The sequence below is a fragment of the Myodes glareolus genome, chromosome 11, assembly GCF_982192425.1.
Source record: "Myodes glareolus chromosome 11, mMyoGla1.1, whole genome shotgun sequence".
NCBI lineage: Eukaryota > Metazoa > Chordata > Mammalia > Rodentia > Cricetidae > Myodes > Myodes glareolus.
In genome coordinates, this window is record NC_142036.1 from 45,064,834 (window position 1) to 45,087,862 (window position 23,029).

Below are 23,029 nucleotides of genomic sequence, written 5' to 3' on the forward strand. Positions count from 1 at the left end.
CACTATTAGAAGGTGTGGTCTTGTTGGAGGAAGCGCGACCCTGTGGAGGTGGGTTTTGAAGCCTCATATATGCTCAAGCCATGCACAGTGAGCTAGACCACTTCCAGGAAGTCAAGGCATAGGACTTCCACTACTTCTCCAGCACCAGGCCTGCTTGCATGTCACCATGTCTTACCAGGATGATAACAGACTAAACATCAGAAATTTTAAGCTACCCAATGAAATGGTTTTCCTTTGTAAGAGTTGCCCTGGTCGTCATGTCTCTTCACAGCAACAGAAACCCTAACTAAGACAGGCTACACAGAGAGATAACACTGCTCAGAGACCCTCATGGTTTCTCTTCCTTTCCTTCCTCCTGACCCCATCATGAAGAACTGAAAAGCAGAAGAGTGATTGGCCTGGAGCCAGACTGTAGCTCCACTGTTTTCCTAGCAGTCATGGACCAGAACACTGTGCTAGGGCAGGGAGGGAAGGAAGATCTGAAGCAAGTTGGATATTGAGTTGTACGATTGATTGGAACTGCCCTTGTAAGTAGCTGAAATGACTGGAATGTCATGGAAACAACCCTGGCTATCATTAAGGAACCTGCTACACAATGGAAGACGATTCAATAGGGTGGGGATCAAACTAATGACTACAAAAGACACAGAAGTTTCCTGTGTGTAACACAGGGCATCGGAGTCTTCAGTCGACTCTTCTCCAGTGTTACCTGAACCTGACCTCATGACAGTGTATGTTACTAGCCTCATTCCACTCTCTCCTGGCTGAGTTATATTAGCAGTCTGGTAACTGTCCACCAACTTGCAGATTAGCTGTGTCCCAGTGTGCAGTACACCCTTCTACCAAGTGCGTAGATTGTTCAAGGGTGGCCTTGAGTTTGGGGACATGCTTGGCTTACCACACACAGGATCATCAACCATTAACTAGAATCGATAGTCCATTTAAGAGAATATGGGCAAAAGGGCTTTTGGGGAATCTATCCTGTTAAGAGAGGAAATGGTGCAGAGCAAAGCCAAGACTATAGGAAGGAGGCTGCTAGAGGTGGGAGTGGTGAGCACAAGGAATCATCCAGACTGATTTACCCTCTGTTGACAAAAAGTGGCCAGAGACACCTGGCTGACATACCCAGCAAGACAAGTTAGTGGTAGGCAGGATGTGACCAAGGTTAGGGCCTCCTTAGCATGCCATGAAAATTGCAGGAGAGTGATGGAAGTCCATGCTGAAGGGCTTGGTGGTACTTCGTGAAGATCTCAGTTCCCCTGCCCCCACTTGTGCAGCAAGAAAATGTCAAGACTCATAGAAAAGATATGAACCTCCTTAATGGCATAGCCATGATATTGCAGGTCAGTTAGAAACTTTGGGGATAAATGGCCAGAAAGCTAACTTTGCTATCTAATTTTTTTGTTTTGATTTTTGTATGTCTCTGTCTGTCTATCCACCCATCCATCATCCATACATACATACAAAGGTATTAGGGCTGTCAGGTTGCATCCCCTTGGGAAGCAGGGATTATCTCTGGGGACCTGGTACCTCATCCACTGTAAGCACTCAGTGGTCCTAAAAGAACAGCCAGCCCCAGCAAGCTCTAGACCTTCCTGCTGAATATGTCTCCACTGTTCCCTTCTTGTGGACACGGAGCATGGCTCTGGCACGTGGTGAGACAAAACCAGAATGGACCTATCTTGTGCCTTTTCCTTGGCTCCTGATGCAGCTGTCTTGGAGAAGGCAGAGGAGCAGGGGGCAGGGGTGAGCATTCACCTTGCTGTCAAATGTGAGCTCAGACCTGTCCCTTTCTACCCAGGCTGACTCTCTGCTGGAGGTCAGGTCAACTCTGAATGCTCCTGGAGTTCCTGCAGGGGAAGTGCTGGCCTCACTTGTCTGAAGCCTGTGGCAGTCTGCAGTCCTCTGCATAACAGCCACTTTTTGTAAGACCCTTCACGGCTCAGAGAGAAAATGAACTCCCACCCCTGCAGGCCAGGCTCAGGCGGTACAGGAAGCAGAAGCTGATGCTCTGATGCCCCCAGGAAGCAGAGAGAGAACCAGCAGCATTCAGAGTCTGGAGCCAGGAAATCTGAAGATGACACCTACTCTGCCTTTCCGTCACTTTACTCCCCCTGGACCTGAGTCCACACTTAGGACCTGGAACAAGGCTTCCCGAGCCTCTGAAGTTATGTTATCACCTATGACAGTGCATGTGACACAGCAGACACCGTGTCTGGTGTGTAAGTGCACAGCAACCCAGCTATCCCCATGGCCCTGAAACTGAAACTTCATTTCTGAAACTGGAGATCAACTGGATGACGAGGGACTGTGTGACCAATCAAAGGCTCAGATCCTTTTCCAGGGAAGTCTATCAGGAGGAAAGGTTAGGGCAGGGGTTCAAGGGAAATTATCTTCTGTGGAGCCACAGAGGACAAAGGCCCAAAGTGCAGCCAGAAGAATCCAGAGAAGCTGTTCAAGTAGGTAATGACAAAGGTTATTTCCAAGGATAGACTTGCATGGGGAAACAATAAGAAATACATCCCACTCAGCGGGACCCAACCCATGGCCCCTATCCTGACCCTATGCACGTCACAACCCCTATCCATCCCAAAGCCCTCTGCTCTGCAGAGTTCACCAGCAGCCCCGCACATATGTGCCACACAGACTTGGGATCTGGCCTGCATAAACCCCACTGAGATGCAGCTTTCCGTCTGCATTCCAGCCCAGGGTCCAGGCATAATCAACACAGCCATGGTCACCAGACTGACGTCACAGAACAAGCTTGTCTGGGGTCTTGCCCCCGGATCTCCACCAGCTACATTCCACTTGTGACTTAAGGGAAAGACCCTATAATGGAGATGCTTCGGGGCATCTTCAAGGGTGAAGGTAAGAGGGAGAATTAAAGACTACATACTGACAGGCAAGGGTCAAGAGGACCAGTGGCGTCTTCACAGAGAGTACACACCACCTCGAGGCCACTATGCCCCCTGCTGGTGTCCCACTGACAGCAGCCTCGACTTTCCGGGATCAGACCTTGAGCGTTTGGGCCAGGAACACCATGAAACCTTCTAGGAAATGGGGCTTTTCCTTCAGAGGAGGTCACCCAAAGAAAGAGGCACCAGCTGCCAAGGTTTTAGCCATTTTTATTTTTTATAAAACAAGCTACAAATACTTTCCCTTGCTCCCTCCCTCCCAAGGGAAACCCACACAACACAGCCTGCACCCATCTGTGAAAGAGAAGAGAGCTGGGCAGATTCTGAACTCCCACGTGGAGGTAGCTTCTCCACGTACATGTCTTCTTCAGGCCAGGAAATGGGGCTGGAGTCTGCCGTGAGAGCCATCGAGGTCCCTCACACTGAGGGCTTTTTGTTTTTGTTTTTGTCAAGGCTCCAAGAAAGTGCTTCTCTTTCACCTTACCATGTCAGGACAGGGCCACTGGTCATCACAGGACAACATGTGTGACTTTCTGCAGAACAGCAGGAACCTTCTGTAGCCAAGACTTTATCAAATCAAGTGCTGAGAAGGCTGTGGTCCCCACACCTGGAAAGCATGTATGAGGCCAATGCCTTCCAGACCCAAGACAGAATAGGGTTTACCATGGTAGATGCACTTCCAGGATACTGAGATAGAACACCAGACAAACCCAGATGGCCAAGAGCAAGTCGACAAAAGCACCAGCCCTGAACTCCTGACTTCCCTCACTGCCACCATGACTGATCATGGAAACAGCTGTTAATGGTCACTTGATGTTCTGACGGAAGGCCATCTGAATCAGCCTGGCACCTAGACAGAAGAAGCTGCTTGTCTGTCCTGAAGGCTGGGTGGCCACTCTGCAATTTCGGTGACTCCCTATGCAAAAGCCTAGATTCCCCTATAGCTAGATTATTCCTCCTATTCCTCCTGGAGAAGCAGAAGGAAGGGACACCGCATAAATTTTATTTCTAGGACTGGTCCATAGGTCTGGAAGTCCACAGAGAAAGCTGAAGGACTCAGACCAACTCCAGTATTGGTCAACAGTGGAGGCTGACCCAGTCGGTGAGGGTGAGAGATGAAGAGGGAGCAAGGAAGTAAACCCAGTCTGACACGAAGGTTGGAAGAGGCACGCTTGCAGACCTTCTCCTGTGGGTTTTCAGAAGGCCTGGGGCAAGCTTGTCATCTTCAACATTCCCTTGGATGGTACAGGACAATTGTCTATATTCTATCAATTAAGTTTTAAATAAACACTGATTGGCCAGTAGCCAGGCAAGAGGTATAGACAGGACAACCAGACAGGAAGTAGAGGCAGGTCAATGAGAACAGGAGAATTCTGGGAAAGAGGAAGCCCATTCCTCCCCAGTCGTGACCCATCCACCAAAGAAGAAAGATGTGATTTCCTCGCTGAAAAAGATACCGAGCCATGTGGCTAACATAGATAAGAATACTGGGTTAATATAAGTTACACGAGTTAATAAGAAGCCTGAGCTAATGGGCCAATTGGTTTATCATTAATATAGACCTCTGTGTGATTTCTTTGGGGATAAACGATTGTGGGACCTGGTGGGAGGACAGAAGCCAGGCAGGACAAAAACTCAGACAACACTTGAATGCTAAACATCTGTTAAAGGAAAGGGTGCCCCTTCCTCACACGTTTGGCGTGTCCCCTCTGGTGCCTACATGGGGCAGGTGCTAAACATGGGTGGAAATGTTTGAAGTAGCCTAACTCAAGCCCTTCAAGCATTATGTGCTCAGTTATTTACCCTAGACTGCCAAAGGATCTGGAAAAGAGGGGACGTGTGCCACTAAAGAATTTTGAAGTCCATGCTGGCCGTCACATGAGCTGGGCTCTGCTCATACCCAACCAATGGACAAATGAGTAGACTCTGGCAGCAGATGGCATGGAACAGTACTCTCTTCCCACTAGAAGAGAGCCGATGCTGTCCACAGAGCAAGCACAGAGCCCCATCCACTCTCACAGAGTCCCTCTCCAATGAAACCCAGGTAAGCAAAGGATACAGTCTGAGAAGGCTGGACTATGAGTCCACAGAAGGGAAGGGGGAGGAGGGGCAAACAGTAATGCCAATGCCTGTACAAAAGAACTATACAATTTACATATATATTTATATACAGTATATAAATCTCTTTCTTCTCACCCCCAGTAACAACCCCCCTCCCCAATAACCTAAAAGTTGTCAGTAGCAGATCCGAAAACTTAACCAAAGAGAGAATAAGGGGCTTTTCTTCCCTTTCCTCTTCCCGCTGTGGTATTAGATAGGTGGTGTGTACAAATGAAACCAGAAACAAAACACACACATAAGAGTTATTAAAAGTGCAAACTTGGCGGGCACCACTTATGTTACATGGGCTGTGGCTGGGTGTGGGCAGCGCTGAAGGCTAGGTGTCTGAGGCTTGGTCCTGTCTCCTGGAACTCTCCACGGGCCCTTTGATTTTTCGTCTTCTTAGACAAGGCGTCCAACTGGGAGGGGAAGGCAGCAAGGGGAAGGAAGAGTGAAAACAGAAAAGAGAGATCAGCCAGAGGTTAGAGCCGGGCACATGAAACATTCAGCTACACGAGTGAGTTTCCACGCGAGGCCAGCCTTTGCACGCTGGATGTGGACTGGGTGGGGCACCCCTTGCCAGGGTCTTCTGACATGCATGTCAGCTCACAGTAACTGGAGTCGATTTGGAATTACAAAAACCTTGCCAGCCAAACAAGCACAGGACGCGGGTGTGTTCTAGCCAGATCACACTCGCTCAGCCTGGAGGGAACAGCAGGTGTCTGCGACAGGTGGGGGTGACAGAACCCTGTTACCACTGATGCAGTCTTCCTCTTACTCCCCCACCAGACACCAAGTGTGGACCCTTAGGCGATCTGGCCGGCTGCTTTACTGCTGCCCTGCCACAGCTTCAGCAGGGGACCAGAGAAGAAAGAGGGAAGGGCCAGAAAGAAGGCAACTTACTGAATGGGTTTGTGCCTGCTCGTTTTCCCTGGGGGAAGCTGCCAAGGCTACCACCTGCAACAAATAGGAACATATGACATGGGAGAGGCCTTGACCCAGAGAGATGGCAGAGCCTGTGTCTGAGCCCCTGTTCCCTCTGCCTTCAGAAGCGATGGAAGCATGGCTGTGCTTCCTGTTCTGTGGTTCCTATTGCCATACTCTGCCCCATTGTCCACTAACACCTTCAAACAGTCTTGATTCTATAGGTCAGGCTCAGGTGTCTCTCTGGTTTATTGTTGCTGCTACTCCTGCTGTCATTGTCACTGTTTTAATTGAAGCAGTCTCCTCTCGGTGTCATCTAGGCTGACCTTGAACTCATGCTGGCAGGCACCAACAGAGAGAGAATAAACAGGCTTTTATTTTTTCGTTTTCCTTTTCCCACTGTGGTTTTGCACTCTGCTTGGGATGTCTCTTTGGCATTCCCTCAGCTATTAGCTAAGAATGGCTTTAGGGGCCATTGCCATGACCTTCTTGGTTCTGGATCTCTGGGTCCTGTAACATCAGAGGTGGGAGGGACCTTAGTCCCTTCACTTGCCAAATCTGGAGGCAAAGGCTCAGAGTGACTTAGGTGAGGTCCAAGAACCAGTCTGTTAACACCCAGTCCTGTGCACAGGCTAACACCCCCTCCTGTGCACAGGCTAATACCCTCTCCTGTGCACAGGCTACCACCCCCTCCCATGCTAAGGCTAACACCCCCGCCTCTGCACAGGCTGCCAAGCAGCTCAGCAAGCTGGCCATGATGCTCCTTTAAGACCTGATCTCCCAAAGGAGGAGCATACCAGGAGTCGGGCCAGCTTCCTGTGTCTCTGAGCACAGCTTTGGACCTCACGGGACGGGACCAGAAGGTGGAATTAGGATGACACCCACGCTGCTTCTACTCTACCTCCCATGCAGGACTGCCCCAAGAATCAGATGAATTCATGGAGGTTTGGGGATTCAGTTCTGATGAGCCCACTCTGACCTATAGACCATATGACCCCACAGCTCAGCATCTCCCAATATTTCTTAAGACCCAAGACAGATAAAATAAGGGTAGATAGATAGATAGATAGATAGATAGATAGATAGATAGATAGATAGATAGATAGATAGATAGATGTTGGTATATCCAAGTTTGCAGATGAGGTCACAAATCTAGGACGATAAGAGGAGCAGACCAAAGGCATGCAGGTGGGAAAAAGCCGGGCTGGGCTGCATGACCTTAGAGTCCACATTTACTCTGCTCCACTCTGAGGCTGCAGCTCTCAGTGATAAACACAGAAAGTACATAGAAAGAGGAGACCCGAGGCAGCTCTGGTCCTGCTTCATCAGTCGAGATCCAGAAGACAAAATGGAAAGCCAGGAGCATATCCCTAGACCTTGGCAGATGCATATAAAAGGAATGAAGCTATCCCCCATTTAATGAGGCTAAGAAGCCAGGATGGCACAGCATTCATGGGAGGAAAAAACCCAGTGCTAGCTGACAGTCACTGGACCCATCTGGAACCTCTGGGAAAGCTGGGACTTCTAAACCACCAAGACCCTAGTCCTCAGGCTGCTTGTCTTACAGGGCGGTGACAATAGTCCTGGTAATGTGTTGCATGGGTTGGAAAAGACAAGTTAATAAAGAGGCCTAGGCCTCCAAATGTCAGCAGGCTTTGCTGTGCTTGCCAGGGGATTCAGCTCTCCAGTGAGAGTTCTGGAAGGTAAAAGAAGCAATGTTCATGTGGCACCTCCAAAATTCTGGCCCCCTCAAACCCAAAACTATGCTCCTCAAGTACCACGCCCTCTCCTCACCCACCTTGGACCCCCACCTGGCATGCAAGTCCCTCTCAGGCCACCAGAGGGCACCACACAATACCAGATGACCTGTGCCTGGGCATCCACAGACCACCCAGTCAAATGGCTGTTTTCCATAGCCGAGGAAAGCCTTGGGGCTGCTAGCAGCCCCTCTGACCCATGGTAGATTCCTCTGCTACTGATAGCTCCTGTGTGCTCACTGCGCACCCGAACTCTTCCCCACCCTCCGCCTGCACTACCTTGTTAACTTCTCATATCAAATATCCGAGGTAGACACGACTACCTCCGTTTGACAGAGAAGAAAACTGAAGTCCAGAAAGGTGAGCTACCTTGTCACATTACAGAGCTAGAACTGACAGGGCTGGAATTTAAGAGTCAAATCAACCTGATGTTGGGGCTCTGTTCATACTGACATCCCTACTTCTGTCTAGACAGTGGGCTTCAGTCCTCCCTAGGTTTCTCCAAGGTCCTCCTACTGGTACCATGGGCCTGAAAACTGGCTTCCTTGTCAGGGCACTGGATGCACAGCTTCAAGCAGGTCTTACCTCTGCTTACAGAACCCCAAAGCTACATCTGCGCCCCACTGCCTTAGATTCCTCTCTGGCCCAGACAACAAGGCTACATCTGCACCCTACTGCCCTGGATTTCTCTCTTGTTGAGACAACAAGGCTACATCTGTACCCCACTGCCCTGGACTTCTCTCTTGTTGAGACAACAAGGCTACATCTGTACCCCACTGCCCTGGACTTCTCTCTTGTTGAGACAACAAGGCTACATCTGCACCCCACGGCCCCAGATTCCTCTCTGGTCACTTTTGACTTGCCCAGACAACAAGGCTGGCCTGCTCACAAGAGTCAGTCTTTTCACTCTGGGTCCTCTTCATGGAGGACACAGAAGTTAGACTTCAAAGTCCTACGGGTGAGCCAAGCACTGGCAACATGGCTGTCTCACAAGTGCAAACCACTGCCCCTCCACCTTGTCCAGACTCTTTCATTGCAGAGCAACAGAAATCTTTGGACCCTAAACTCCAGAAGCGGTGTGTGCTGTGCTGTATGGAGGAACAGAGTGGAGAGAAGGATCCTGTTGTGCCCTCTGTGGGCTTTCCATCTACACAGCGCCCCACCCCAACCTTAAAGGTAACCCTGCACCTGCTTCCTTCTCAATGCTCTACTCAACCCATTCTATCACACACCACACACACATGTGCGCACATGCATGTACACACACAACATGTACACACATGTTTAGTCATAAATATTTAAATAGGGCATAAAGGGCTGAGGAGACAGCTCGGACTTTAAAGGCACTTGCTGTTCTAGCAAGAGAGCCCAGATTCAGTCCCCAGCATCCACATGGTAGCTCACAACTGTCTGTAATTACAGCTCCAAAGGGTTCTCTTCTGGCCTCTGCAGGCACCAGGCATATGCGTACATGGAGGGAAACATTCATACACGCACAAAATAATAATAGCTTTTAAAGCAGGCATAGACACATACACGTGTATACACACACAGATAGAGATGCTCTTAGGCTGGTATCTAAGCAGGCATGCTCACAGAGACATGCCAGAGAAACACATGCAAATTACAGATGCATGCAGACAAGTCACAATCATATGTGCAAACATAGTTTCTCCAGTCACCTTTGAAGAGGGGGTCAGAGGAGGTCAGGAAGGTAGGTTGGGCAAGAAGCAGGAAACACCCCAGGGGTCTCTGGGAAAAACTGTTCAGATGACTCAAATCTACACCCTGTTTCTGGCTGAATTTGGGTCGGAGGAGCATCCAGAACTCCCAGCACAAAAAGTGGATGCAGTAGGACAGGGTCTGGCCTCAATAATCCTCACTCAGTTCCTAGTGTCCCTGGGTGGCCTTCCCAAGCCAGGGGCTCCTCGCTATCAAGGGAAGAGTTCTCTAGCCTTACCTTGCTGCTTGCCATCCTCCCTATGGCTGCTATAGCCCAGTGATAGAGTTCCGGTTCGTCAACTATGAGAAATTATGTGCGGGTCCCTTCTAAGACTGTCCCAGAGAATTGTCTCACATGTTCATGCTTAACACTATGTGATGGAGGGGAAGAAATCAGACCCACACCATGACCTGAAGGCCCACTGATGAAGGCAGCAGGATCACTTTCAGTTTGATTCCTTGAGGTATGGAGAACAGTCCCTATTCTTAGTCTATCTCCTACACACACATCCCACATATAACACACATGCACGTGTGTTTGCACACACACACACACACACACACACACACACACACACAAACACACAGTCTGGAACTATGCTGGCCTACTCCACAGACAAGATAAAAGATAAGCAATTTCTCCTAAGTTGAGCTATGATTATGAGAGCAGTCTGGCCTAACTAATACATTCCCATAGTACTGACCACAAAGGACGTGAATAACTAGCTATTATGTCTCCTGCCTGCTGCAGCCGTAGAATTGACTGATAAGGTTCCTATTCTACGGCTGCAGCAGGCAGCTGGCCCAGAAGTACAGCCGACGCCCAGTAAACAGTTGGTGAACAACACACGGATGCCTAGGACCTCATTCCTCAGGACAGCCCTTGGTCCCTGTCCCCAGGCCAGGCACACGGGGGTTAGGACTCACCTTCTTTGCTAACACCCAGGCAGCCCTTCAGCTCAGGCAGTGAGATGACCTTGTCCTTGTTCAGGTCACAGTAGTCGGTGAAACGCCGGGCACATTTCTTGGGCTTGGCTTTCTTCTTGACATAGCGCTTGAAGGGCTTCATCTCCCGCTTGTTGATGTCATCACTGTTGTTGCTATCCAGCTGGCTGAAGTACCAGTGTGCCACCCGCTCCTCCAGGGTATGACTGGGATCTGGCTCTGAGAACCTGGGCCATGGACAGACAACCCCACCCCAGAGAGCACCACTCAGGATCTTGCAAGAGTCATCCACCCTGTTACGATTCTCTCCCAAATGCCCAAATGCCAGGGGACTTGCTGCAGTTAGGCATTTGTCCCTGCCAACTCATACTGAAGTTACAATCCGTTTGTGTTGAGGAGTGAGGGTAGATAGACCCTTGAAGAGAGATTAATTGCCTTCCTAAGAGACTGGTCAGCTCTTACAGGAATGGGCTAGTTCTCACGAGAGCAGGCTGCTATGATGTAGATACCCGCCCCCACATCTTCGCATGTACTTCCTACTTCTACTTTCCACCACCAGTAAGTTGAAGCTGTAAGAGGCCCTCACCAGAAACCAAATCGATGCTGGCATGCTCTTGGACTTACAGAACCATGAACCAAGATAAACCTCTTTCCTTTATAAATTACCTAGCCCAGGGTATTTTGTTGCAGCAACAGAGACCAAACCGAGACCATCTTTACACTGGGCTACCAGTAGCAATAGTTCTTTCCTTAGGGGCCTTTAAGTGATCATTATTTCACTGAGCTGCCTCACCCTCTGAAATAACCAGGATATTTCTTGAGCAGATAGGCACTCAAGACAAACTACGGAGATTTAATCCACCTGAGGAAACCATGTCTAGGATCTAAACTGTCCTTCTCTTGACCCATAGGTCACTGCCAAACAGGATGCTTTCCTGAGTTTGTGTATGGGAACCAGCACTGAGTATTCAACACACCCAGTGCCAGGACTGGAGATGTCAGTCTAGCCCCTACCTGTTCACTGGCTTGGAGGTGCAGAACCCAAAATATGACGATGGGCACAAGGGATGTGCAGTGCCCCCATGATCGGTGACTTTGTGCTTATGTGTGGAAGTCCAAGATTCGTGTCAGGAGTCATCCTTCATCACTCCCTCACTTGACTCATTGAGGCAGAGTCTCTCGGTTAAAGGCGCATTTTAGGCAAAATGGTCTAGCTCTGTGACCACCTTCTGGAATTATAGGTGTGCTCCCAGCATTTACATTAATTAGTGAGACCTAAACTCTATTCTCACATTTATTGCTTGTACTTTGGCTGCTGAGCCACCCCCACCCTACCTCCAACAGAGATTCTAAATCCCAAACAGAGATTCTAAAGCAAGCAAATTCTAGACCTGCTGGGGTGAGTCTCTACAGCCTAAGGTTTCCACTCAGGAGGTCTGGGGTGGGTTTAGGAGATCATATGCTAACCAGAGCCCCAGTCAATTCTTAGAGAAACTAGAGTGGCCAGGAATATGCCTTGTACTCAGATACAAAGCGATGATCATATCTGACACAGTCCATATCTGCAACCACGAAGTTACAAGGCCAGCATCTACCTGTATAAGTACATGCAATGGTCCACCTGTTTCATTTATTACTTAACTATTCATGCACCATCTTTACTCAGAGAAGTCAGAGAGACACTAATATTTATAGTGTTTCAAATCAGTGATAGGTCGGTTGCAGAGGGGTTGGTTGGAGTTTCTGAGCAGAAGAAAAGAGACACATGAGTATCCTGGTTTGCTTCCTAGGGCTTGACACTATGAGCTAGGATCCATATTCAAATGCCTAGGTAACTGCCCTGGGGAGGAGGATGAGGCTGAGGTTGAGATCCTATACATTTCAGATGACTGGCATGCAGAATCTGCAACAGGGCACTGATATAGGAGTTCACTGGTAAGCGGGGGCTCCCCACCAGGTGACCAGGACCTGTAGCACACTCTGTAGAAAGAAATGTCCACAGCACTTGATGATGTGACATCCCACACCCCTCTCGTGCTTGCTTTCTGGCCTAGAAAGGAGGGGACCACTATTCATCCCTGCCCAAGAACAAGCTGGAAAACCCATCTTGCTTCACAGCAACTCCCAAGGGACACGAAGCTCAAGCAAACAGAAGCTGCATAACCAAAAAACAAATAAACAAACAAACAACAACAACAAAAAGCCACCGTCCTGTCCATTCTTAACGAGGTGGCTTCCATCTTGGGTAAATCCCCTGGCATCCTGGATTCTAAGAAGGATGTCAGTAGGACTTCATCCTGACAGCTTCCACCCAGAGAGAACCTTAGGGAAGGTGTGACAGCGCCACACTGAGTTGTCACTGGTCTTTGACTTAATCTGCCATGGAAGCCAGGTGCAGGAAGTCTGAAGCCGGCTGGCATTCTCTGCAGGGTGTCACCACCTGTGTCTAAGTGTTTTTCCTCTTTCTTTATTAGCTGCAGCACCCGCTGTCATGGCTGCCCCTGCAGTATGCACAAGATGGGCAGGTGGAAACTCAGTAGGGATGCTCAGGGTGCAGGGAGGGGAATATTAGGGAGGCCCCAGGCTCTGGAGGAGAAAAAAGCTCCTAAGGAAGGCTGGGGGCAGGGGCAGTCAGGGAGCTGTGAGAGCCCCAAGGCAAAGGCAGCTCTTCCTTTAACCTTTAGGCTCGGCATAGCGTAATGTCTACCTAAAGGCTGGAATAATAAAGTCTAGGTCGCCGAGACGGGAAGGAATGAGGTCATCCCACCCAGAGGCCCAGCCAGGGAAGGCGGTCTCCCTCCAACACGTGTTCCAGGAGCGCCCTCCTGTCCGACTGTCTGTTCTCTGCAAGTCTGTGGTCAGAGCTCTCGCTACCTACCTGGAGGCTATTTTGCACCAAGAAGCAGGTTTTTTCTACCATGCAAGCTCTGAGTTGGCCAGGGGGTGATCATCACCTGGGCCCCATGCCTCTGCCATCCTGCCTCTCCTCCACCCCCTCTTTGCTCTCCCATCAAGACATTCCAGTGCAGAGCAGCCCTGACTGCCCACTGCAAGCCTGTACACTTTGTCAACAGCCAGTCCACAGCAGAATGTTGGACTAAATGCAGGACCCTTTTGTTCAGGAGAGGCCTTCTGAGTTCCTTGCAAGCCCCCAACCCACAGTCTACCCTGTAGGAACTAAGGGCTCTGCTCTGTCCCAATCCCCACCTCCATCCCAGAGATCACAAGGCATTGCTTTGAGCCCTTCTGATCTCCATAAGTCCCCTTAAATACCAAAACCTCAATTCTAGCCAAAGCTTGGTGACAGCAGGGTCAAACTTGGGAACCCAACATCTTGATCAGAACAAACTCCAAGAACCTTTATACTCCTGATCTATTAGTAGTTCTGGGATAGCCAAACCAACACTGAGCATGTGCAAGAAAAGACACCAGAGACCTCTGTGAAATGAGCAGTTCTGAGATTCCCACTGCAGGGGCGTGCTAGATAGAGGTGAGGCAGAACGTAAGGTCTCCCCACGATTTCCCAGGAGTCTCTCAATCCATCTTTGCCAGAGACCCTGACATCACAGACTCCTGCCATTTATACCCTGACCTCAAAGTCCTGTCCCAGAGGCTCCTCCAGTTCTCACACCTCTCTGAAATACAACCTTTTATATTTTTCTTTTTTACATTCATTCATGTGTGTGTGAACACATGAGTGTGGGTGCACATGCCACAGTACACACACGGAAGACTGCAGACAACCCAAGGTAGTCAGTTCTCTCCTTCCACCCTAGAGATGCTCGGGATCCAACTCGGGTCTTCAGTCTTGGTGGCAAGCCACCTTCACCTTCACAGGCATCTCAGCAGCTCTCTGGAGGCATCCTTCTACAAATGTCTGAGCTGGTACAATAGCATAGGCTCACACACACATCCTACTGGGGCCAAGGACTGTTGGGTTCAGAGTTGTTCTGCAAACTGAAGCTGGGACCCTATGCTGGCGCAGCCAATGGCTCCTTAAGATTGACCACATTTACTGATGCCTATAAGGACTCCTTCATGGATACCTGAGTAGGTAGAATGTCCAAGTTTTCTCAGATATAGTATGGAAAAGCTACACCCAAATGGCACCTCATTCTCGATTCAGGATATAGAGCTCAGTGACTCTGCCTTTGGCCTATTTTAGTAACTTCTGTCCTCTGGGATAGGGAAACCCAGGAGAGTCAGGTCCCTCCCTAAACAGACACATTCAGCCTTCTCCCAATTTTCAGGGTGGTGAAGGCATCCTTCTGCAGCACTTTCAGTTTTGATTCTGTGGCCTTGGCCCTGGCAGGTTTTGGCTGTAACACAGAGCTGGAAGAGCCAAGCCCATTTACCACAACCTGCGTTGGCCAAGATCTGGGGCCCAGTTCTGCTGTCCTAAGCAGTTTTAGAGGAGGTAAGGAGGGCTGGCCAGGAGTCCTGAGCCAAGCCAAGCAGACCAACTGAGCCCCATCTGGAGCTGGGTCCAAGCCCCAGCAGCTGTGCGGGTGGAGCTGGGAAACGCCAAGTCAGCCACATTCCAGACTCTTCTTTGCAAAGCCATCAGCAAGCACCAACTGCACTGAACCAAGAGGATGAGGCCATTGCGCCCGCTCTCTCCTTAGGAAGCTTGTGAAGGAGTAGAAGGCTCACACAGACAAAGCTGGCTGTCCCTAGAGTGCCCTAGAGATGGACACCTAGATAAATAGCCTTTCTTCCAGACGGACGGTCTGAAAGAAGTTTGCAGTGCCCCTGCGGGTGTACCAGTGACAGATGTTTCCACAGACACCCAACTAACTCTACATTGTCTAATTTTAGATTTGGGCAGCACTGTTTTTGGTCACTGAATCAGGCTAGGAGGCCAGAAGCGGAAGCTGGCACTTCCTTCTCTCCCTCTCTCCCTGCATCTACCCAGTCTTGAGAAATCTATTTATTTGATGCAGAAATCTTCAGTCAATCATCCCTCACTACTGAGTTGTGCTCCCATCACCCTCTTGCTAACAACTGCTCTCCTGGTCCCCATCTAACTTCCCCTGGTTTTGCAGCATAATACCATCAGGATGGTCACTCAAAAGTGTTCTCCACCACCATGGTCCCTGACGCCTCTGGTGTGACTCAGTTGGCCCAACACAACTTGGGCTCTGTCCAGCTCTGCAGCTCCACCTCCGACTTGTCCACACCACACCCCAGACCTAATCATACCATTTTGCCACTCCCTCCATCTGCCCCACCTCATCCATCTCCCATTGCTCACATGCTCCTCTGCTGAGAAGCCCTTGCTCCTGGTACAACAGGGTCAGGCTTTTCCCCCTGTGTAAGTGAAATGTCACCTCTATTGTCAGCTCTCGTATGCCTTCCCTGCCCTGAGTCCTGGAACCTCTTATCAGCTTCTGTAATCACACTGGCTATATGATATAGTCTCCTGGGTATGTACCGCTCCTCCATGCCAGGGACAGTGCCCTTTTCTTCAGATGCTCCCCAGGAACAAGCATAGACTTATACCAAGGGCAGGCTGGGAAGTAAGAGTCAGTACAAAGCCATGTATGACAATTACCATGTCTGACGAGTTGAGGGAGGGAATGATTGACTTTCTATGCCACCCAAACATTCTCTCTCCCTTCTCCTTCTTCCCACAGTCTCCATGTGGAACTGTTTCCCACTGGTGTCCACTGATGCCCTGCTTTAATTGTTAAACCCCGAGAGGGAAGGGCTGGATATGGCTTCTTTACCCTCGGATATGCCTGCAACCTTTGCTCTCAATTCCAAACTAAGTCCAACACCCAGGAATTCTGCATTTCCTGATTTGCTTCATCAGCCCTATTCCAGATCTGCTGCCTGATCTCCAAGAGCCCCGTGCCCCCTGTCTCTCCATCACAGAAGAATGGCTGGCAAGTGTCTGTCTATACAGCATCCTAAGTCCATCAGACTGAGGCAGAGTGCTGGGGGGACCCTGCTTACAAAAGAATCACAATGAATCATCCAGCCTTACATTTAGACTTGCAATAGTAAGTGGACTATCAGATCTCCCCCTGTCTACTGTATCTCCCATTCTTCTGGCTAAGTATTCGTCGGCATATGTTGAGTATCTACTATGGGATCTAAATTCTAGGAATACAGCAGGGAAGGACCTCTGAGAAGGTAGTCTGTCACTATACCGGACAGTCACCAGAAAAAGGGAATGACATTCTCGACTGAAGGGGCAGCTAGTGTGAGGGTCTCAGGACAGCCAGTGTAACCTTGGAAGGAAGCTGGAAGGACCATGACAGTGGGAGGGGAACGAGAAGAGCAAGAGGTCAGCAAGACCTTCCTGAGGGCCATTAGGGTACAAGTCGGGGCTTCTGCTCAATGCAATGAGAAGATTCAGGAGAGCCCAGGAGGGCTAGAAACCCTGGTGCTGCCCGTATAATGCTTGCCCACTTTCTTCCTTCTTCACGTCACTCTCTTGCCTGATTTCTAAACTATTTCTTGGTCTATCTTGTCTTCCTGTTGATTAAAAATCCAGCCCTTGGGTAACACATATACCCAAATAGTCCAAACCTCTCAACTCTGTCAAAACCAAGCATGAGCCAGTTAATAAAAGTTTAAAATGAAAACTGTGGTTTGGGAAGTGTTTTTTAAAAACTTCCTTGACCCTAAATTACACCTAAAAGAGGAGTTAATTTTTTCAAGTACTTCCCTAAGAATACGTTGGGATGAAAGACATTGTGAATTTCCTGATTTTTATTGCCTGTAAGAACCTCTTTGTCCTGCGACATGAGAGCACCAACCCTAACTTCCCTTGGTGGCAGGGCTGTCTATGATCCCCTTCCTGAAGCTAAGACCATACAGTCCTAGGTCCATGACTCCTGTAAAAGCCAGGAGAGGGGGTGTCTCTGCAGGGCCTAGACAGAACTTGCAGCCAGAACCCCTGAGCTGGTGAGTGGGCCTTGGTGGGCCCACCCAGACCTGAGGTTTCTGTGCCTGTGCATTCTCCTTTATTTATGTTTTCTCTCCTTTTTCTAAACAACATAAAATACAGAACTCTAAATGCACTGGTTTTTCCATATATATATATATATATATATATATATATATATATATATATATATATACAGACACACACACACACACACGCACACACGCACACATACATATATACCTATGGCAATTCCTAATTACAAATGAAGAACATGTATCCATAAAGCCCCAGAAATAACCAATAGTAAGATCATTATAACAAACATAATAAAAGTTATCACAAGCTTATAGACTGCTTTCTTTCTAGAGTTTTCCAGTCAGTTCTTTTGGTCTGCAGTTGGTTGTGAACACCTGAAACCACGAAAAGGAATACAGAGGACAAAAAGGGACGGCTGCACTTTGTGCCTGGGTTTTCATCAAGCAGCTGTTGTTGAGCAAGCTCCGGGCAATGCTTGCCGATAGGCACGTGATCGTGTGCAGTTGCAACACTCAAGCCTCCCCTCCTCCTGACAACCGGGTGCATCGCCTCTATTTCAGATGTGAGCTGCTGACGCCGTGGGAAGCCTTGGAGCAGCTCTCATCCATGACCTGTCAGACCCTGTCTCCATCTTTCTCAGATTCCGTGTTGTGCTCCCTGAGAGGGAGGCTTGGCCGGCATGCCCCAGGTGAGAGGAAACAGAGCCATTACCAGAAACCAGCCTTGACCTCATGGAACCCTGAAGTGCTCAGAACAGGCACCCAGACAAGTATTTTAAAGAAATATAGCCAGTGTACACTGTTTTTTCCTTTCTTTTCTTTTAAAAGTTCTGTCTATGTAAGATCTCAGATCGTGAACTCTATGCTCCGAACAGGATAATAAGAGCACGGCACTGTACCGAGCATCACAAGGATGACAACTTAACCATCGTGACCGGCTGAAATGTGACGCCTGTTGACTAAAATGTCCCCATTTCTGCAGGTATGGTTGCACACAACAGTGAGCCCAGCACTCAGAAGGCAGAGGCAGGGGAACCACAGCAAGAACAGGGCCATTGTTCAAAATGGATTAAAAAATAAATCAACAGTCCTGACAAGCACATGTCTGTACCCTGACTCTTAGGTTTGGCCCACGCAAGTGGAACCATAGCCACCTGTCCTTTTTGACAGACTTATTTCACTTAACATGGTGTCCTCAGTGTGACACAGTTGCCTACTGGAAACCAAAAAACTAGCCCACTGTACACACGCACACACATTTCTCTTCTAACTCGCCCTTTGGTGGAATTTAGATTATTACACACCTGAGCTAGGAGCACTATAACTCTGATGCAATGTAGAATTCTCAGGCTGGCTGACTTTGTCCAGCTGGGGATGCAAAATCATTACAGCCGTGCTCATGGTCCAAGGCCCCATCCTAAATCCCAGCCAGTGGCCACTGCCACACTTGTCTTTCTAAGGGACCTAGAGTCCTTGTCATTCTTTGCAGCAGTTCTGCTTCCAGGGAGATGCCGGGGAATCAGGGTTCCTTTGGTGAGCCACACAAGCCCAGTGCAAGCTGCCCATCTTTGGTACTATGCCCTGGTACCCCTTCTACTGCTTTATGGAATCTAATACCCCCACCCTTCATTCCTGCCCCCTCTAGCCCCTGCTATGCCTTCTCTATAACTCTGTAAGGACAAGTCTTCCTTAGCGTGTCTCACAGAGCCTTGGGACCAGGAGTCTACCATCCTCTTCCATCTTCATCATCACTCCGTCATCTTCCTTCTGCTTCTCCCATTCTTCCTCTTTCTCCATCCCCCAGCCCAACCATACTAAATTACACTTACCACACATTAGCTATGTCTAATATCTGTCTATGAGCTAGTATACTCACTCCTCTGTCCTCTTTGAGGGGAGGGACATCCTCCTATTCCAGGATGCCATGGTCAAAGAGTGCTCAGATGATGGATGCGTGCATGACAGATGTTCCGACCACCGACACAATGGGCCCAAATCAGTTGGCTCAGAGAGTCTGGCTACCAGAGAATTGTGCATTTCAGCTCTGGGACTACTCCTGCTACCATACTGACTGCTGAAACAAGTCCACTTTGTCTACGGGAAGATGAGATTCTACTGTCCACAGTTTTTTGTGATTGCCAGGAGGTCAAAGGGACACATGATTCCTGCCTTCCCAGGGGAGAAAAGAAATCACTAAAGCCTGTGGTCCTCCCTGCTCTGCCTGTGTGCCCTGTCCTCATCCGATGCCCACCACCCTTCCTGCTTTTAAGGATTTTTCACTCCTGGGGATGTATGTCTGGCAGAATGCTCGCCTGGCATATGTGAAGTACCAGACTCAATTCTCACTACTGCAGAAAAGACTCTCACTTCTGTGTTCCCCGTTTTGGGTAAAATATCTGTAACTTTTCCAATAGGCCTGCAAATCTGTTATCAAAGCTAGAGGAAAGCAGATCAAAATTTTCGGAGACCAAGAAGCAGGAATATTTTCACCGACAAGTAGAACAAAGCTGTGGGCACATGCTCTGGAGAAGAACAGGCTCCCAGGCCCTGGCCTCTCTCCCAGCCTCCCTTCCTATCTAAAGAGTCCAGGACTACACTGTACTGCACCTGAGTCTCGCTCACATTCTCACCTCCCACCTCCAGTGGGCGCTGCTGAGTTAATGGCCTGAACCATGTCCGTGGTGAGAGCATCCAGCAGGCTGGTAATAAATTCCATCTTCTTCCCTTCAGGGCAGCCTAAAAGACAAGAGGAGATTTAATGGCAGAATCCAGGTCACTTACCACGGCAACAGCTTCCTCGACCACCATCCCCTCGGAGTTTTTGTCCAGCCAAAGACTGGGGATGTGTTCACTGCTCAGACGATTGCTACAAGCCTCTGCCCTTCCCCTATGCCTAATTCACAGGGGAGCACCAGACCCAAAGGATAATAACGCTTTCAGCTTCCTTCCATCCCACGACGTCCTGCTGAGTACCAATGCAGGTACCATGTAAATGCTAGGGAGAGAGCAGATGAGGTTCTTGGCCTCACAGACTTCACAATAACGTGCCGAGCCAAAGGACCCAAGACAGGCACTGTTCATATGAGAAACACCGCTCTAGGGGCAAGAACTAAGCATTGAGGAAGCAAAAAGGAAGGAGAGAATCCTCATGGTGCCAGCTGATTTGAGTGGACCTACCAAAAGAATTTAAAAAGAAATCTCCTCTTTTTGCCCATCTTTTCCCAGCTGAGATGATAACTGGACTTCTCCGTAGATTCCCACAAGTTCCTATTCTTGGTTCACTATTTCAGTAAAAGCCCAAACATGGCTAAGTCTCCTCACAGGTGCGCCTGTCCCAGATCCACACCACAAAGATGAGCTGGGGAAACAGCCCCCACCACTGCAGCGATGAGAGCCCTACTCACTTGCACAGCCGCAGCCCCGCCTTTACCGCTGCAGCAGCTAGGCCCTTCTTTCTCCGAGCCCCAAGGTCTCGAGTTAATTATGATCTCTTAGAGCAGTACAGACCCTAAAGTGGGTTCCTGCTATCATTCCCACAGTGCCTCCCTCCTCTCCTGAGAGGACCTCTCCTGAATCTCTATGCGCATGCCTTCCTTTGTCGTCACATGACTCGTCTTCCTTACTCTGTGAACCTCATGTCCCTGAGCATTGGGTTAAACCATGTCTGGCACGAAGTAGAATCGCTATTCTCACCCTGCTGAGGTGTGGCTAGAAGAAGTACCCTGGCCTCCAATTTCATGACAGTGATTTCTACTGACTTCACATGGAAAGTCCCGGACTTTTGGGACTCCTGCTCTCGGTTCTCATGTTGGAGTCCTGATGGAGAATAGGAAGATGGCACCAGTTCCCGTCAGTACAGACCTAATTTTGTACTGAGTAAAAACTGCTAATGAGCACGATCTTAGATGGCTCCCACCTCTGCAGAAGTGTGGGGGTGTTTTCTCCGGCGATGCTCCTTGTGTGGATCTAAGACAAAATCACCTGGGAGAAAGCACCCCTGTGCTTGGGCTTTCTCTAGAATGGGCATTAAAAAAGACGGACTTACAGGGAAGAGTCTACCATTCACATATCCTGTATTTAGAATTCTTACTATGACTCAGAGTTCACTACAAATAAGGGGAAATCCAATCTAGTAACAATTTGGGGGTCCTAGGCTCTTGCCAGGATATCTCATGTCACCCCTAGTGGCCATGCTGTGTCATCAAGGATTATCATAAAAGCATCCCTCAGAGCAGGTGGCAGACACCACCCAGACCCCAAAATATTGTCCCTACTTCACCAAGAAGGAGAATGGCCATCAAATTCCAGGGACAGAGTTTTAAGGGCATGACTACATTTTTAAGAGGAGGAAGAAAGAGCATGGGAGGGGAGCAATGTTCTCAAGGGCACAGGATTAATTCCGGATGCAGATTTTATGGTTTCTGGGTCTATGCCCCTGTGATGGAGTTTCCCAGCATGCCTTGCTCTATGCTGCCAGCTGGGAAAACAGATGTAGAGGAAAGAGTGGTCTCTGCACGGTGAGGGGACCAGAAGTCCAGAGAAGCAAAGGTGTCCCCTACCTGGCAACTCCCTGTCCTTGAAGGGGTCGTCCGCCTCTGCACTCTTGGCTCTGGCTTCACTCTCACAGCTTGGCATCACATAGCTGGGAGGAGAGACAGAAAAACGAGGTGGGGGGTCGGCGACTGAGTCTTCTTCAGCCACTACTGCCCGGAAATGATCTGTGTAACCACTAGGCCGAGAGCCCTCAGGGAGGAAAATAAAACAGTCCCTGAACTGTCCAGCAGCTACAAGACAATCCAGCACAAATGCTCCCATTGAGACATGTTTAGGCATGTCACTTTAGCCATGCAAGCGTGATAACAATGCCATCTCCGATCTGCACACGGGACCTTTTTTTGATATACAGGACTTTGTTCATAACCTGGTGGTACAACAAGCTTGTCATCAGGGAACTGAGGTTGAGAGAGATGAAGTAGTTTTCCAAGGTCCACAGTTAGAAAGGAACAGGTCTGTGGTCAGAATCCAGGTCCCTAGACCTTCATCTGCTTTGGGATGAGACCCCAGAGAAGCAGGGCGGTGACGACAATGACAGCATAACCAGAAGCTGGTCCCCGTGTGATGCTCTGAGAAGAGGTCTTACCGTGTGGACGTCCCAGGCACTGGGCGCCCTGTGTCCACTAGGACACACCAACAGTAGCCCGTGGACTGGTGACATTGCACCGGTTTATAAAGTCCGCCAGGGGCGCACTCTGGGATCACAATGCCCTCGCGGGGATTCTGTCGGGCCTCTTCCAGGGCGCTCTGCCTCTCCTGGTCACAAGAGTGGACTTTCTCTGTAAGAGAAGATGCAGCTAATGGTGACGATCACACCTCTTTCAGTCCAGGATCCAGAAAAAATAGCCAGGACCAGTTCTGTCCCCAAGAAACTGATGAATCATCCCAGACAACCATGTCTTGCATGCTGCCAAGGTGAAAACCTCAGAAGGCCAGAGCCTCCCTATGGCCATCTACACTGCCAGAGGCTCATCAGCGCTTTCACCAAAGAGGTTCTCATGTAGCAACAAACCAGCCAGGCCTTCGGGGCTACTTCTCCAAGCAGAAGTTTCCTTCAGAATTGGAATGTTCCTCCATTTTCAGAGTTGTCCCTCCCTGCCTTGATACACTGTCTATAGGCTGCAGAGAGGCAGCAGAAAGACTCCCCTGCAAACGGATACTGGGATAACTGTGCGAAGG

General features: G+C 49.3%; 1 protein-coding gene across 3 annotated transcripts in view; it reads right to left on the minus strand.

Moving 5' to 3' along the window:
• Positions 1-3,108: 3,108 nt before the first annotated feature.
• Smoc1 (SPARC related modular calcium binding 1) overlaps positions 3,109-23,029 on the minus strand; it is a 156,288-nt gene continuing 136,367 nt past the window's right edge. For 2 of the 3 annotated variants that reach the window (XM_048415568.3, XM_048415569.3), the window contains exons 8-13: positions 22,437-22,629; positions 21,856-21,938; positions 19,927-20,032; positions 10,346-10,590; positions 5,919-5,972; positions 3,109-5,434 (exon numbers count right to left, since the gene is read on the minus strand). In XM_048415568.3, coding sequence (XP_048271525.1) covers positions 5,418-5,434; positions 5,919-5,972; positions 10,346-10,590; positions 19,927-20,032; positions 21,856-21,938; positions 22,437-22,629 — 698 coding nt within the window. In that variant the 3' untranslated portion in view covers positions 3,109-5,417. The remainder of the gene's footprint in view (positions 5,435-5,918; positions 5,973-10,345; positions 10,591-19,926; positions 20,033-21,855; positions 21,939-22,436; positions 22,630-23,029) is intronic. The other variant, XM_048415570.3, reaches the window with a different exon arrangement.